The sequence below is a fragment of the Callithrix jacchus genome, chromosome 4 (assembly GCF_049354715.1).
Source record: "Callithrix jacchus isolate 240 chromosome 4, calJac240_pri, whole genome shotgun sequence".
Lineage (NCBI taxonomy): Eukaryota > Metazoa > Chordata > Mammalia > Primates > Cebidae > Callithrix > Callithrix jacchus.
The window spans coordinates 65379637-65397906 of NC_133505.1; the positions used below are offsets into that span (position 1 = coordinate 65379637).

The 18270-nt window shown below is 37.1% G+C and overlaps 1 protein-coding gene across 1 annotated transcript in view; it reads left to right on the plus strand.

The window, feature by feature from the left end:
* The window catches only part of BEND6 (BEN domain containing 6), a 48912-nt gene extending 31730 nt beyond the window's left edge, over positions 1-17182 (plus strand). The window contains exons 3-6 of the mRNA XM_035295985.3: positions 3093-3313; positions 4851-5043; positions 5874-6010; positions 15938-17182. Coding sequence (XP_035151876.1) covers positions 3093-3313; positions 4851-5043; positions 5874-6001 — 542 coding nt within the window. The 3' untranslated portion in view covers positions 6002-6010; positions 15938-17182. The remainder of the gene's footprint in view (positions 1-3092; positions 3314-4850; positions 5044-5873; positions 6011-15937) is intronic.
* The last annotated feature ends 1088 nt before the right edge of the window (positions 17183-18270 follow it).

Consider the following 18270-nt stretch of genomic DNA (forward strand, 5'->3'; position numbering starts at 1 on the left):
ACAGCACAAATATCTTAAAATATTATGCAGAGAAAAAAGACAAAAAAAGGAGAAAATACTGTTTGAGTTTATTTATATGGAATTCTAAAACAAGTAAAATTTATTTACAGCTAAAGAAGTCAGATTAGTGATTGCCTCTGAGTTAAGTCCAGAGATTGATTTAGACAAAATGTAAAGGAACATTCTGGGAGGATGGAAATGTCCTATATCTTGATTAGGTGTGTTTTAAATCAGTGGATCCACTTGTCAAACTCGTACCCTTTACCTATATAATTTCTGCTCATACTTCATGTAAGATTTTGCCTTTGACTATATGTAAATTAGACCTTAAACACTCATATTTTCTAAAAAGATTTAATAAACGGGCAAAATATTCACTTTATCATTTTAATTGGGAAAAAAAGAGCCATGATACAATTCAATATATACAGCATGGTTCTAATTATGTAAAAGAAAATACATTAATAAAAATAGAGATATACAGGCAGAAATGACAAGAATGATGTATGCCAATGAACATGTACCAACATAATTCAAAAAAATAGTAAATATTCTTGTAGTTCCACTTCATACCAAATTCCCTTTTCATCTTACATTGTAGATTTGACCTCCTTTCAGTTCCTCATATGAAAAAAGCTGCTATTCCTATGTCTCTAATGACCCCTCATTCTCTTCAGCAATTTAATTCCTGCTCAGCCTTAAGTTGTCAGATCGATCTTGACTTGCTCAGAGAAGCCCTTCTTGCCCCACCCACGTCAAGACCTTCCGTTCCCCAGGCTGGGTCAAGCACCTATGCCTCTTCTTTTCGGCACTTAAGAATTGTGATTTTTTATTTTTTTGCATATACCTGAAGTAAACCACCCTGCAAAGTTAAGGGCATGTCTTCCAGACTGCCAAATGTGCCTAAGATTTCCGACACCAACTACACATTCAGGAGTTTCCCAAAACCACTCTCATATTCAGTAATTTGATATAATAGAAAAACTCACAGAACACTTGAACAAGGAAAGGATACAAATTAGAATCAGCTAAAGAAAGAGGGCAGAGTCTGGGAGGTTTCCATTTGTGTGAGGTTTTGGTTGTCTCAGGATGCCTTATGCCTATAGCGTCTATATGTGGCAATAGACATAAAGTATTGTCTATCCAGGAAGCTCACCAGAGCTCTGCTATCCAAACTTTTTATTGAAGCTTCCTAATGTAGGCACCATTGATTGAGTGCCCATGTGGTTGAACCCGGTCTCTAAATCATATGGTTGATCTTTTGGGATTTCAGGCTGTGGCCAACTGCCACCCTAAGGCTATTGCGTGTGATTTGTCCCCACCCTCAGTCAGCTCATTAGCATAAACTATAGTGTATGGCCCAAGAGCTCACAGTGAGTGGGGAAGACACTCCTATCAGTCAGGAAATTCCAAGAATTTAAGAGTTACTTCTCAGGAACTGGGACAAAGGCCAGATCATTCTTTGAGCAGGACAAAGTTCTTGCTATACAGCCTGGTTTGTAAATAAGTCTTCCCTTCACACCTCACTGTAAGCTCCAAAAGGACGTGGACCACATCTGGTTTTGCTCCCAGTTTTATCCCTCACACCTAGCATAGTGGTAGGCAAATACTGAGAATCTGCATAACATGGATTTGGGAGGCAGCCAGTCTGAATTTGAATCTTGGCTCTTCTCTTCACTAACTGTGTGACTCTGGACAAGTTATTTCTTGTTGACTACATCTGGAAATTAGTGGTAAAGAAAATGCCTATTTCAGAAAGTTACAGTGAGTATTGGATGAAAGAACATCAGTTAAGATCTCAGAATAGTGCCTGGCACAGAGAAAAAGAAACCAGATAAATATTTAATATTATTAAATGCTCAATAAGTAATTACTGATGGAATAAGTGTCTGGCACATGAAAGGTGCTTAATAAATGTTTTTGAAAGAACAGAAAATAAGATTTTCTTCTTTAGTAGATTTACCTTTAATATAGTACCAGATGTACTGATTTGCACATCGTTAATTAATATAAAATTATATCTCAATAATATGCTTAAGAAAAGCATTAAAAAAGTTTCAGAGTCTTTTCACCTCTCCAGCAGGCTGTGCCCTCAACCATATAGTGAGGAATTGAATTAGACCTCTTCCAACTCCAACAACAGGGCATGAACCCTCTGAATGTGTAAATTTCCATTTTAAAAAAGGAACAGATAAAATAATCCACTGATTACCAAAATTCATCTTTATTCACAGTATAGGTTTGAACTGTGGCAGTGCATTTTTAATAATTTGATGAAATTTGACTCCCTTGTAAACCATACACGAAGGTCCTAGAAAATTTATTATAATCTGTGAGAACTGGCTAGTTTTATCTTGGCACATAAACAGGCCTAATGTGAGCTTCTAGAAGGTGATTGATAATAGAATCAGTACTAGCTCCAAAGAACAGATTCAACTCAACACCTTCAAATAAAACCCCTAACAACTAGAAAAAGGAATCAACTTTTAAAACATTCTTTTTAGTTACAAAGTAATGCATATATATTTAAGTGCAATAACCAAATGTTTTTTCATTGCTTTGTTATTATTAAGCAATTATTAAATTATTTAATAATAAAAGTAAATATGTTCTAAACACTTTTCCTGCCGTGTTTATTTTCCAAAGATAGCAAATGTTAACAGTGTTCTTTCTTTCTTTCTTTCTTTCTTTTCTTTCTTTTAATTTGAGACAGAGTCTCACTCTGTTGCCAAGCTGGAGTGCAATGGCACTATCTGGGCTCACTGCAACCTCCACCTACTGGATTCAAGCGATTCTCCTGCCTCAGCCTCCCAAGTAGCTGGGATTACAGATGCGCACTGCCACACTCAGCTAATTTTTGTATTTGTAGCAGAGACGAGGTTTCACCATGTTGGGCAAGATGGTCTTGATCTCCTGACCTTGTGATCCACCCACTTCGGCTTCCCAAAGTGCTGAGATTACAGGCATAAGCCACCGCACCGGCCCAACAGTTTGTTTCCATATTTCTATGCACATACACTCAACAAAAAATATGTACATATGCACCTAATATAGATGGTATTTGTAAAGTTTACTTTTTCTTGTCATTTTAGTGTTACCACAAGCAGTCACGCAGTTTGAAGAACTGGTTGGTATGGCTGAGGCTCTGCTTAAGGGTGGAGGAACCATGTCTACATCTGCATCCACCCTCTGGAGAGCAACAAACAACTTCTCACCAGATTCATTTGCTTCAACGTGTAGTAATTCTAATTCGAATTCCAGTTCACCAGTTTCCTTAAAGCCTGAGGAAGAGCATCAGGCTGATGAGAAACAGGTGAGTTGCGATACTTGCCTTATTGTTCTTTGGAATATGATTAAATAAAAAATTAAATAGGGGTAGAAAATGATCATTGTTTTATCAGATAACTATTGGATGAAATGATTTTGTGCAATAAGAGTATTAAAATTCTTAAGTACCACAAAGAAGAGGCATAAGATGCTTGAACAAGCCTGGTGAAAGGGAGGGCTTGACTTTGGAGGAGCAAGAAGGTCTTCTCTGAGGAAGTCAAGATCGGTCTGAGAACCAAAGGCATCAAACTGTTGTCTTTTTATAGTAAAAACTAATTATTTGTGAAACAAATACCCAGTTTAGAAAACTAAAGGCAAATTAGGGACAAAGATAAAGTTATTAAACTTTAAAATTCTTAAACCAGTGACAGAAGGACACCTGTGCATTCAGGGTTATATATTTTATATCATTGACAGGTAAATTTCAGCCTCAGCATGCTGGCTGAACATATTTCTTTCTCTACTTTTCTACTTAATCAAGACACAAAAGCTAAAAAGACAAGGTTTGTTATAATCAGGTAGCCTTAGAAAGTATATCATCAAAAATAGTAAGTGTTAACTAACAATCTAACACTGAAAATATTTGAATCTTAGTGTATCAGTTACCTATTGCTATGTAACAAATTATCACAAATTTCATGATTTCAAATGACCCAAATTTATTATCTTAGAGTTCTATAGATCGGAATTCTGGTACAGGTCTCACTAGACTAAAGTCAAGGTGTTAGCAGGTGCATTTCTTTCTGGAAGCTCTAGGATCTGTTTCCTCCTCATCCAGGCTCTAGTAGAATTCAGTTTCTTGTAGTTGTAAAACTGAGTTTCCCATTTGCTTGCTGGGTGTAAACTGAAAGCCATTCCCACTTCTAGAGGCAATCACATCCCTTGGTTCACAGCCCACTTCTGCCATCTTCAAAGCCAGCAACAGCTCTCACACTTCAGATCTTTCCTGCTTCTTCCGTTTTTTCTGATCTACCCTTCTGTTTCCTTCTGCTTTTAAGAACTCATGTGATTAGATTGAGCCCACCTAGATAATCCAGGATAATCTCCCATCTCAGGGTACTTAACTTTAATCACATCTACAGAACTGTTTTTGCCCTGTGAGGCAACCTGTTACAGGTTTCAGGAATTAGGATGTGACCCTTCAGAGAGCCATTATTCTGCCTTCTACATTTATGATGAAGCACTTAAATGGGACTAAGCCTGAAAGGACCAAATCCAGTTTACGTGACAATTTTTGTTTTCAGCATTAAAGGCTCACATCTGTACTGAATGTGACAAGAATTTGTATACACCCTGGAACAAATGCCTCATAAATAGTGAAGAGTATCACAAAGATAACATTTAACTCTAATCCCTGACATGTAAACTATATATTAAATTAAAATGTAAAATATATATTAAAATATATATAATACATTACCTTTAAAAATGTTGACATTGTTTTATGCCTTAACTCAATCAGTAATGTATTTTTCCATATGGCATTATCTCTTTCCAACTTCAGCTCTTTCTTATCTTTTTAGTTCCAGATTGAAAAATGGCAGATTGCCCGTTGTAATAAGAGCAAGCCTCAGAAGTTTATTAATGATTTAATGCAAGTACTTTACACAAATGAATACATGGCCACTCACAGCCTGACAGGGGCAAAATCCTCTACTTCAAGGGACAAAGCCGTAAAACCAGCTATGAATCAGAACGAAGTTCAAGAAATTATAGGTGATACTATGATTACATTACATTGTCATATGAATTTTAAACCATGTTACTACTCAAGGTCAAGATAGCCTTTCATGGTCCTTTTTTCTAGGAACGAAAAAATCTCAGGATAGTCTAAAGCTCTTGTTAAATGTGGAAAATTTTATAGAAAAACTTTACACTAAAAATGGTTATTAAAATAAAACTAAGTTTTATATCACCAAAAAGTTTGAATTCATACAATTTATAGCTTTGGAAAGGTAAATTTTCACAATCTTTTAAAGTAAAGTTTCAATAACAATTTCTATGTTGCTTTTGTTATATTTCTTTTCTTTTATTCTAGAAAGATAAAGGCTAATTTGACTATCCTATTTATAGTTTTTAAGTTAATGAATCTCCTTAAATATAATATAGATTATCCAATTAATTTTTTTACAACATCCAACAAATATAGATTCTCTGAATCCCAGTCTTATATATGTCATTTCTTAGTTGGAAAAAGATCAATCAGAGTTTAGTTGTTTCAACTAATGCTGGAAATGGATCAAAATACATTCCTCACATTTTAGAGCAGGAAGACTTAGAGTTTAAACCAAGTAGGAGGCTTAGAAGTAATTGCTACCATAGAATGTCAGTCGATAATATAGACCTTCTGATAGCCCCTGCTTTACTTAGAAAAACCTGCCTATATACTCATCTGTTTAAATATCTCATGGGATGGGTGATTGGGCTGCTTTTGTAAAATGGAAACAAAATTATAATGTAAAATACTTGATGTTTTACCTCAGTTCATACCCTAAGATGTAAAGGACTCATCAAGTTTCTTGTGTGTTACTGTTGGTTTTTTACAGGAGTAACAAAACAATTATTTCCCAATACGGATGATGTTTCAATCAGGAGAATGATAGGGCAAAAGCTAAATAACTGTACCAAGAAGCCAAATTTAAGCAAAAATCTTAATTCTCAGGATATTAAATAGATCCTTTTGGTAAGTCTTTTAAATCTTCATTGCTTTCAGTGTGGCAAGAAAATGTTGTAATACTTTTATCTGTGGAATAGCATTTTCCAATTACTCTACTAGAAGATACTAGTGACCTGTGAAAGGCTAAGACGTATTCCTGGTGGCAAAATCGGGGAACTGGGAGCGGGGCTTAAATTTGGAAAACGCTAGGTTCAGTTTTTCTTTCTCAGAACCTCTCAGATATGTTGATACACTTTTAACATGCCCATTTGCACGAAAATCTCTAAGAAAGGGATATAATATGTCGTGTTTTCCAAATGTGCTCTACTGAGGAAATTTTCTGCACGGAACTCCTGTTAACTTGGTGGGGATAGAAAGGAGCTAAAGGAAGGACACCTGACAATTTAGGAAGTATTTCTCTCTAGAACAGAGGAGATTTAAACCCTTGGGAAATCTCTGAGGTACGTCGATGAGATCTAATTTACAACTCAAATAACAATGGTCTCTGACATTTGCACAAACTATTGGCTGAAGTATGGAGGATTCTTCTCCACTATCCTACATGTTGCTTCTCATGGTCTTTAAATTTTTTTTTTTTTTTTGAGATGGAGTATCACTCTGTCACCCAGGCTAAAGGGCACTGGGTTTATCTCGGCTCACTGCAACCTCCGCCTCCCAAGTTCAAGCAATTCCCTGCCTTAGCCTCCTGAGTAGCTGGGATTACAGGTACATGCCACCATGCCCAGCTAATTTTTGTATTTTTAGTAGAGACAGTGTTTTACCATCTTGGTCAGGCTGGTCTTGAACTCCTGATGTAGTGATACACCCACCTCGGCCCCTCAAAGTGATGGGAGTACAGGCAGGATCCACTGTGCCTGTCAGGCCTTTAATTTTTTAAATTAGTTGTTATTGTTTAATAAGGATTTATACCAAGATGCTTGCACCATACTAAGAAAAATAATAGTTTTGGGGGTGAGATTTCTGCAGTAAATACACTTTCTATTCAGGCCTTGACCCAGGCAAAGCTGTGAAATGGAATTTTGCCAGCCACTGTCCTGGCCAGCTCACTTGTACTTACCCCTCCTCTCTCTCTACCATTTTGATGGAAAATATGTGAAACCATGTGTATGACTGCATTAATATTTTCATTGATTAATAGAGGTATGTGGGTAACACATGAGGGTAAGGCCCACCACGGATATCCCTCTTTTCTTTCCATTTTCTTGACCTCTGTCTTTGACTTGTATTTTGCCTGTCCTCTGCCTAACTCAAGCTACTGTTGAGACCATTTTACTTGCCTTCATCTCTTCTGACCATGTTTAAATGAGATGTGGAGCTGAATGTAATGCAGTAATCCCCTGCCCCCAACATCCTACCCGTTTCTGACTACCACTGCATTCTCCCCTGAGAGTCCCTTATTTTGGTACACAACCAAGACCAGCTCTGCTGAGAGTCAACAATGTCCATCTTCCTGAAACAAAAACAAAAGAACTACTACTTGTAACAACTGCAGTAAAATTCTTTCCTTTGGCTCACACATACTATTAGATAGACTTTAAAAGTAAGAAAACATGGCTGGGTGTGGAGGCACATTGCCATAATCCCAATGGTCTGGGAGGATGAGGCCGACAGATAGTTGAGCCCAGGAGTTTGAGACCAGCCTGGCCAACATGGCGAGACCCTGTCTGTACAAAATACAGGAAAAAAAAAAGTTAGCCTGGTGTGGTAGTGCACACCTGCAGTCCCAGTAACCTGGGAGGCTGAGGTGGGAGGGAGTTTGAGGCTGCAGTGAGCTGTGATCGTTCCACTGTGCTCCAGCCTGGGGGACAGAGTGAGGCCTTGTTTTCCCAAAAAAAAAAAAAAAAAATTATAAAAAATAAGAAGATAAAGTTACCCGTATCTTTTTTTTCCCAATTGATAGTAAATTTCAGTAGATTGTGATCTCACAACTTTTCAATTATTAGACAATAGCTTAAATATGCCCTTAGTGCTTCCCATTTTGACATGAGGCTACCCACCCAGTCACCTTGATGTATAATGACCAAGTTCTCCTTTTTTTTTTTTGAGACAGGGTTCTTGCTTTATTGCCCGAGCTGCTTTTGAACTCACAGGCTCAAGCAGTCCTCCTACCGTGGCCTCCCCAAGTGTCAGAAAGCACTCCACCCAGCAACTAAGTTCCTTTTCTTTTCTTTTTGAAACGGAGTCTTGCTCTGTAGCCCAGTAGTGTAGTGGTGCAATCTGTGCTCACTGCAACCTCCACCTCCTGGATTCAAATGATCCTCCCACCTCAGCCTCCTGGGTTGCTGGAACTGCAGGCTCGTGCCACCATACCCGGCTACCATACCCAGCTACCATACCCAGCTAGTTAGTGTATTTTTAGTAGAAATGGAGTTTTACCATTCTGGCCAGGCTGGTCTTGAACTCCTGATCTCAAGTGATCTGCCCACCACCACCTCTCAAAGTGCTGGGATTATAGGCATGACCCACAGTGACCAGCAAATTCCCTTTTTTTTTCTGAGATGGAGTCTTGCTCTGTAGTCCAGGTTGAAGTACAGTGGCACAATCTTAGCTCACTGCAACCTCCACCTCTCGGGTCCGGGTTCAAGCAGTTCTCCTACCTCAGCCTCCTAAGTAACTGGGATTACAGGCGCAAGCCACCATGCCCAGCTACTTTTTGTATTTTTTAGTAGATTCGGGGTTTCACCATGTTGGCCAGACTGGTCTTGAACTCCTGATCTCATGATCTGTCCTCCTCAGCCCCCCAGAGTGCTGGGATTACAGATGTGAGCCATCATGCCCCGCCGCAAGTTCCTTTTTTGAATGCTATGTTACCAGACCTCCAAGCCCAGTGGCTAACTTTTGGCACACACTGTTATATTTCAGAGCTCTGTAAAGCATTTTAATATCCTAACCTCTTGTTTTTCAATGTTTCTGACTTCTAAGGAGAGGCACAAAACTCATCTCTGGCTATATCAGCCAGCAAAATGTTAAAGAAATGAAAGTTAAGACATTTTTATATCAGTTTGGCTTGTACTTAACACTGGAAGTGTTATTATATCCCTTAGCTATGGCATTCAATTAAAACTGAAATGAGGAACAGACATTTTGCTATGAACCTTGTACCTTTTGGACTTGAGCCTGGCTTAACAGTGCAACTTGTTTAGACTAGAAATGCATATATTTTGAATCAGTAATGGAGATTAGCTAGAATGGAATTTTTTTAATTTGCAGATGTCTTTCATTTTAAGTATGGCTGATGTCAAATTATTGCAAAAGGACTGAGGAAAATATGCTGGAAAAGACAGGGTCATGTACGACCTAGTTTGGACATGCTGAATGAATTAATCAGATACAGCACCATCTAGTGGAATGCTGCTATATTTTTCTCTTCTGAGTCATTTAATTCACATGAGCCTAAAGGTGACTACTATGTTTGAGGCAAGCCACACCCACACCCTGCCGTGCTACCAAAATTATTCTTTGGAAAAATCACTTTTCTAGCATGGTCCCTGTGGTAGACTGTGCCCTCCACTCAGTACTGAGCTCAGGTTGTCACTGGTGGCTTAGATTTAAAAGGGCAACCGTTTCCCAGCTATGGCTTAGGTCTATGAGGGTAAGACCTAAACTCCTCCCTTCTTCCTTTTCTCATCTATTCTCTTTTTTCCATGGCTGCCCTGAAGTTGCCCGTACCTCTCACATGCCAAGAGCTTGATTTTTTTCCAGGCTGTCTCCATTTTTCACTTCTTTCTTGCAGGTGTTGAAGAAAAATTTATTTATGAGATTTACGGAATATTAAATCACCTCTATAACATCCAACGAAGTGACCAAACAGCCTTCTCCTGAAATTTCCAAAGCGGCCTTAGTGTATATAATCTCTGGCATAATATAATACATAACATGTATTATAACTTATAGGTGTTCTAATACAGTGGTACTCAAATGGTGGGGACAACAGGGAGGGAGGTGTGATTTAGCCACCTTCCTCCAACACAGAGTATTTAGGAACGTCTGGAGATATTTTTGATTGTCACAACTGGTGGTACTTCTGAAATCCAGTGGTCAGAGGCCAGGGATGCTGCTAAACATCCTACAACGTATGGAAAAGCTCCCTCACAACAAAGAATTACCCAACCCAAAATGTCAGTAGCATTGAGGTTGAGAAAACGTGGTCTAATATGATTTCCTTATTTGGTCTAATTGATTTCTAGTGTTTTTATATATTTTTGTAGCTATTATTAATTGGATTGCTTTCTTGATTTCTTTTTCAGTTGGTGTATATAAATGCTATTGATTTTTGAGGACCAGGGTTGGGTCGGGGATGGAGGTTCGCTATTGTCACCCAGGCTGGAGGGCGATGGCGCAATCTTGGCTCACTGCAGCCTCTTCCTCCAGGGTTCAAGCGATTCTACTGCCTCAGCCTCCTGAGTAGCTGGGATGATTATAGGCACCTGCCACCACACCCAGCTAATTTGTGTATTTTTTGTTTGTTTGTTTTTGTTTTGTTTTGTTTTGTTTTTGAGACGGAGTTTCGCTCTTGTTTACCCAGGCTGGAGTGCAATGGCGCGATCTCGCCGCAACCTCCGCCTCCTGGGTTCAGGCAATTCTCCTGCCTCAGCCTCCTGAGTAGCTGGGATTACAGGCACGCGCCACTTTGCCTAGCTAATTTTTTTGTATTTTTAGTAGAGACGGGGTTTCACCATGGTGACCAGGATGGTCTCGATCTGTTGACCTCGTGATCCACCCGCCTCGGCCTCCCAAAGTGCTGGGATTACAGGTGTGAGCCACCGTGCCCGGCCCAATTTGTGTATTTTTAATAGAGTTGGGGTTTCATCTTGTTGGCCAGGCTGCTCTGGAACTCATCACCTTAAGCAGTCCACCTGCTTCAGTCTCTCAAATCTCTGGAATTACAGGCTTGAACCACCACCCCTGCCTAAATGCTATCAATCTTTGTATGTTGATTATGTATCCTGCAATTTTACTGAGTTTGTCTATCAATTCTAACAGTTTTTTGGTGGAGTCTTAAGGTTTTTCTATGTATACAACCACCATCTACAAACAAGGCTCATTTAACTTCTTCCTTTTCGATTTGGATACCCTTTATTTCTTTCTCTTAACAAATTTCTCTGGCCAGATTTCTAGCATTATGTTGAATCAAACTGGTGAAAGTGGGCATCTTTGTCTTGTTCCAGATCTTAGATGAAAGGCTTTCAACTTTCAAATTTTTCCCACTCAGTACAATGTGAGCTGTGGGTTTGTCACATATGGCCTTTATTATTTTGATGTATGTTCCTTGTATGCCCAATTTATTGGGGGGTTATCATAAAGGAATGTTTAATTTTATAGAATGTTTTTCAGCATCTACTGAACTGCTCCTGTGGTTTTTGTTCTTGGTTCTGTTAATGTGATGTATCCTGCTTATTGATTTGTGTGTGTTGAACCATCTTTGCATTCCTGGGATGAATCCCACTTAATCATGGTGAATGATCTTTTCAATGTGTTTTTGAATTTGGTTTGCTGGTATTTTGTTGAGAATTTTTGGATCCAGGTTCATCAATTATATTGGCCTGTAGTTTTCTTTTTTTCGTTGTGCCCTTCTGTGGTTTTGGTGTCACGGTAATACTACTTTGTAGAACGAGTTTGGAAGTATTCCTTCCTCTTCAATTTTTTTTGTATAATTACAGTAGAATTGGTATTACTGTCTTTTCAAATGTTTGGTAGATTCAGGCTTTTCTTTGATGGAAGACTTTTTGTTATAATTTTGAACTTTTTACTCCCTGTTGATTTGTTGAGGTTTTCTGTTTCTTCATGGTTCAGTCTTGCTAGGTTGTGTGTGTCCAGGAATTTAACAATTTCTTCTAGGTTTTCAAATTTGTTGGCATAGAGTTTTTCATAATAGTCTCTAATGATTCTTTGTATTTGAGTGGTCTCAGTTATTATGTCTCCTTTTCCATTTCTGATTTTATTTATTTGGACTTCTCTTTTTAATTTCTTAGTCTAGCTAATGGTTTGTTTATTTTCTTGCCTTCTGAAAATACCAACTTTTGGTTTCATTGATCTGGTTTTTAAAATCTCAATTTTGTTTATTTCTGCTCTGCTCCTTATTATTTCTTTCTACTAATTTGGGTTTTGTTTGTTCTTGCTTTCCTAGTTCTTTGAGGTACACTATTAGGTTGTTTATTTGAAGTCTTGCTACTTTTTTGATATAGGTGTTCATTGCTACAAAATTCCTTCTTAGTACTTCTTTTGCTATATTCTATAGATTTGGGAATGTTGTGTTTCTGTTTACATTTGTTTCAAGAAATTTTAAACTTTTCTCCTTAATTACTTCACTGGTCATTCAAGAGTGTGTTGTTTAATCTCCATGTGTTTGTGTATTTTCTGAAATCCTTGTGTTATCTGTTTCTAGTGTCATTCCGTTGTGGTCATAAAAAATACTTGATATGATTTCTATTGTTTCAAATTTATTGAGAGAGGTTTTGTGGCCTAAATATGGCCTGTTCTTGAGAACGTGCCATGTGCTAAAGTTTTCTGTGTTTTATAGCAGTTGGGTGAAATATTCTGTCAATATCAGTTTGACCTACGTGATCTATTGTGTAGTTTAACTCCAAATGTTTCCTTGTCGATTTTCTGTCTGGATGATCTGTCCATTACTGAGAGTGAGGTGTTTAAATTTCCCAATATTATTATATTGCAGTCTGTCTCTCCCTTTAGATATATGAATGTTTGCTTTATATACTTGGGCGCTCTTGTGTTGTATGAATTTAACATTTTGTTTTTTTTTGAGACGGAGTTTTGCTGTTGTTACCCAGACTGGAGTGCAATGGCACAATCTCGGCTCACCGCAACCTCCGCCTTCTGGGTTCAAGCAATTCTCCTGCCTCAGCCTCCCAAGTAGCTGGGACTACAGGCACGCACCACCATGCCCAGTTAATTTTTGTATTTTTTGTAGAGACAGGGTTTCACCTCGTTGATTAGGATGGTCTCGATCTCTTGACCTCGTGATCCACCTGCCTCGGCCTCCCAAAGTGCTGGGATTATAGGCGTGAGCCACTGCGCCCGGCCTGAATTTAACATTTTTAACTATTATATCCTCTTGCTGAAATGACTCCTTTATCATTGTATGGTGACCTCCTGTGTCTCTTTTTACAGTCTTTGACTTGTAGCCTGTTTTACCTGATATAACTGCTCCTGCTCTTTTTTGGTTTCCAGTTGTATAGCATATCTATTTCTATACCTTCACTTTCAATCTATGTTGTCTTTATAGGTGAAGTGGCTTTCTCATAGGCAACATGTAGTTGGATCTTTTTTCTTTGCCATTCAACCATCCTGTGCCTTTTAATTGGAAAACTGAGTCCATTTACATTCAGTGTTATTATTTTTCTTCAAGGCAGGGTCTCATTCTTCTGTAGGCAGTGGTGTGATCATGGCTCACTGCAGCCTCAACTTCCTGGGCTCAAGTGATCTTCCTAACTCAGCTTTCTGAGTATCTGGGACTACAGGCACATTCCACCACACCTACCTAGTAAACTAGGATCTCACTATGTTGGCCCAGGCTCAGTATTATTAATCAGGACTTACTACTGCTATTTTATAGCTTATTTATTTTATAACTCCTCTCTTCCTTTCTTACTACCTTTCTTTGCAGTTAAATCATTTTCTCAGATGATATGTTGTAATTTTTTTGCTTTTTATTTTTAGCAAATCTATTATAGGTTTTCACATTGTGGTTACTATAAAGCTTATAAAAAATATAGACATAAATTATTTTTAACAGATGAAAATTTTTATTACAGAGAAGTTCTAAAAAGCTTTATAAAGGTTTTCTTAGGTCTACAGTTTAATTCCATTCACCTCACATTTTGACTTTATGTTGCCTCAATAGACATATTTTTATATTGCCTATTTTTTTTTTTTACAAAGATGGGGTTTCACCATGTTGGTCATGCTGGTCTTGAACTCCTGACCTCAGGTGATCTGCCTGCCTTGGCCTCCAAAGTGCTTGGATTACAGGTGTGAACCACCACGCCGATCCTATATTGCCTATCTTTTAATAGGTTGCTGTAGATATTATTGTTTTGATAGATTTGTCTTTTGAGCTTTGTAGTAGTGTTGTAAGTGGATTGTAAACCACAAATACAGTGTTAGAGAATTTTAAGTTTGTCTGTATAGTTAATTTTACCAGTGATGTTTTGTTCTTGTACATTAGCATTTTTCTCTTTCAGACTGAAGGGCTCTCTTTAGATTTCATATAAGATAAGACTGTTGGTGGTGAATTCGCTCAGCTTTTGTTTTTTCTGGTAAATATTTTATATATCCTTCATATTTGAAAGATGACTTTTTTGGATGACAGTGTTTTTTCTTTGAGCACTTTGAAACTATTGTTGTTTCACTTCCTTCTGGCCTGTGTGGTTTCTGCTGAGAAGTCTATTGCCAGATGAATTTGAGTTCCTTCAAATGTTAGTTGCTTCTTTTCTCTGGCTACTCTTAGAATCCTTCTTTGCCCTTGATGTTTGAGAATTAATTATTTTCCTTTGAGTAGTCTTATTTAGTTTGAATGTGTTTGGTGTTCTCTGGCCTTCCTGTACCTGGATATTTAGCTCTTCCTCAAGTTTGATAAGTTTTCTGTTACTATTTTTTAAAAAGAGCATTCTACTTCTTGCTCTTGCATGATTCCCTCATGAACAATAATAATTCTTAGATTTGGTCTTTTGAGTTAGATTTCTGTATCTTGAAGGTGACCTTCATTCCTCTTCATGCTTATTTCTTTTTGCTCCTCTGACTATATACTTTCAAAGAGGCTGTCTTTGATTTCACAGATTATTTTCTCCACTTGATATAGTCTGCTGTTGAGAGCCTCTAATGAATTTTTCAGTTCAGCAAATATGATTCTCAATTTCAAGATTTCTGTTTGATTTTTAAAATTATTCCTATCTCTTTGTTAAATATCTTTGATAAATTTATGAATTGCTTTTCTGTTCTCTTGGAGGTCACATAGTTTCCCTAAAATTGTGATTTTGAATTCTTGGTCAGAGAGTTCGTATATGACCATCTCAGTAAGGTCAGTCACTGATTTCTTGCTTTGTCTGAAGAGGTCATATTTTTGACCTGTTTGCTATTATTTCTTGTGCATCTACATCTATGACTTTGCATTGAAGACTAGTTATTCATTTCAGGCTGTGGTCTGGTTTGTTTTGGTTTTTATTGGATATGTTTGCTTAGAGATTATTTGTAATATACCAGTTGATTTTCTGTCTTTTTTCCCAACTAGGTCACTGCCTCCTTTTTGGTACTAGCTGGTGCCTTAAGCCCAGGTTTGCCTCAGTTCTAGCCAACAATCAGAGTGCTGCCTAACCTGAATGGGGGATGTCCCAAAGAGGATATCCTGGTAATGTAAAAAGGCTAGCTAGGGTTCCATGCTAAGGGGACCTATGGAATAAACCTCCTGCAGTGTGGTGCTGCTGAACAGGCACTCTGATTTGGTGCCTTAAGATGATGAGGAAACTCACTGTCCACCTTGATCTCACTTTTTGCAGCGTAGAAACTGTGAGTCAGAAAGCAAATTTCCTTGTGCTTGACGCTAGGGATACTAGCGGGGAGAATATTATGGATAAGGAAGCCTGAATCTCTCACCACCTGCTTGGAGTGTGTGTGTGTGTGTGTGTGTGTGTGTGTGTGTTTTCTCTCTTTGGTCCTGGAAACAGTCTCATCTTCTTATTTGAGTTCTGGAATATTGCTGGTGATAATCTTGGCACTGTATGTTTGTTTTAGGTTTTCTGTGATGAGGAGAAGCCAGCTTGCCTCTACGCTGGTATCTGAGAACCAGAAGTCCCTCAACAATTTGTATTTTTAATACAAATTTATAGTAAATACAAAAATGATTAACTCATACAACTGTTAAAATACTATGATAATGTTAACATAAATTTGTATTTCTTTGAAATTTGCTTTTTATAGGTATTATGGGTATCTGAAACAAAGCACCTTCAGTTCTAAATCTAACATTGGATTTTGTTGGAGAATCTGCAAACTTCCTGGCAGTGAGCAAAGACAGACATGTGCAGTGACAGGCTGTAAGACATATGTAACATTGCCGAACTCTCCTAAGGGACCAACAAGCTTGCTGAAGAAGCTGCATGTAGAGTCCACCCTCAGAACTAGTGATGCATCAAACCAGAGAATTTCTGCCAGTCAAATAAGCATGCAATATGGTTTCTTTGGAAATAAGCATTTCGCAATCCCCAAATACCCCTCTGTACAGTTAATTTAACAAAGTAGTCAGACCTCTTATCATTGCAGCCAAAACTTCAGCCCATAAGATTTATTATTATCAGCCCATACATTTATTATTACCAATAACTTCCCATTATAGTTTTTGGATCTTCAGCATAAGCATGTGTTTGTAACAGTAAACAGCAAAATAATTAATGTTGACAAATATGAGAACAACAAAGTCAGCCCAAAATCTAATAATCATGTCTAACCAAGTAATAATGTTTTAGCAATAAAATTACAGATTTAGTCTGTTATCTAAAAATGTATAAAGTAGGAATATGAAAAAATGACAACAGCAAGATTTTTTTATTTTAATGTTAGACAGTTCCACCACACTTCTGAAGAATAAACCAAAATTCTGGTGACTGTTAAAACAATGCATCAGTTTTCAGGGAATTATTTTTGTTTGTTTATTTACCAGATATGTTCTAACTTTGTATTGCCCAAATTATGTTAAATACAGATGTGTAATATAAACCGTCAGTATCATCTAAAACATCCTATATTTATAATGTGATAGATAGTCGATTACATTGCTATACTGCTTAGTTTTAACTGGTTTATTTTCATTGTAGCAGAAGAAAAACGAATTGAAAAAATTATATGGGTTTGATAATCACACATACGAAAATACCATTTTGTAACTCAACAAAAGATAGAACATTCTTCATCCAAAGGCTTCTCACTTGGTGTCAGATTGTCACATGTGACCACTCTGCAATGTGAAGCCATGCTTCTTCAGTGCACAAAGTCATGTGTAAACTTGGAAAAGAGGATGCTACAATAGTTTCAAAGTTCAGTATTGTGGACCCAGGAAACGTTCCATAAGTCTTGCTTGTTAACAATGTGACTGTACAAAACACATGTTCCTAAGGAACATTTGCTACTTTTACTTAAGCATAAATAAATCACATTGAAAAGACAAAAGGTATTCTTTTTTTGCTTCTTTATTAATGTGTAAAAATTAGGGAAAATTCTTTTTCTAGGCTGGTGACTTTTTCACTCATGCATTAAGGCATTACCATTACAATTTGACTATGTAGCACTGGTTAATTTTTCTTGTAAAGAGCCATGCTACGTAGGATATATAGACAACATCCAGAAAAGTCAATACATTTAATATTTTTATTGAAAAAGGATAATCTTACTAAGATGTATCTTATTTGCTTTCTTAAAAATGATACTTGATAATGTAAGTTTTACTGACTAAAGGTAAATAAAATTACCTTTGCAAAATGTAACTGTATCATTCAACTGGAACTTGTATGGTCTTTTCTTACAGATTTTGAAATATGTGATATCTTTATAGGTAATAGAATAAACGTATTTTTGATTCATCTTTGCATATTGGTTCTAAATGAGTTACAAAATGAGAAAACTAATAAAACCCAAGAGAGTGCCCAGCAAGCAACTCATATACATGTCTCTCTCTCTCTCTCTCTCTATATATATATATATATATGTAAAATGTATTCACATGTATAAGACAAGAATATAATTAAAGCAGAATCTTTAATAAGTAGGGAAAGGAAGGTTTATTCAATGATACTGAGACAAGTAATAAATGGAAAAAATTGTTATATCCCTACTTCAAACCATATTACATAGAAACTTTCTGATTAATGAAAAGCAAAAAATGGACTCAGATGAAAAAATGTCAAATATAAGAATATATTTATGTTTTCTGAAGAAGAAATATATTTTCAATCCAAAGGTAGCACAGCCAAAATGCCAAAGAAAAAAAGTGCTAACACATGAGTTTCTACATGTGTGTCTGTGATTTTCCTACACAGAGGTGATCATTTCAGTAAAAACTTTACCCTCTATGGATATATGACATGGTCAGCATTCTCATTAGTTCTGTGACATCATCTTTCTTGTGAATGTTTTCGTGCATTTATCCATTTTTCCAGCTTTATCAATTTTTTTATTATAAAATCTTTGCATTGATGCTGTGCTATAGTCTTTCTTGAACAGTTATTGTTTAATGACATAATTTTTCCTGGACCAGCAAT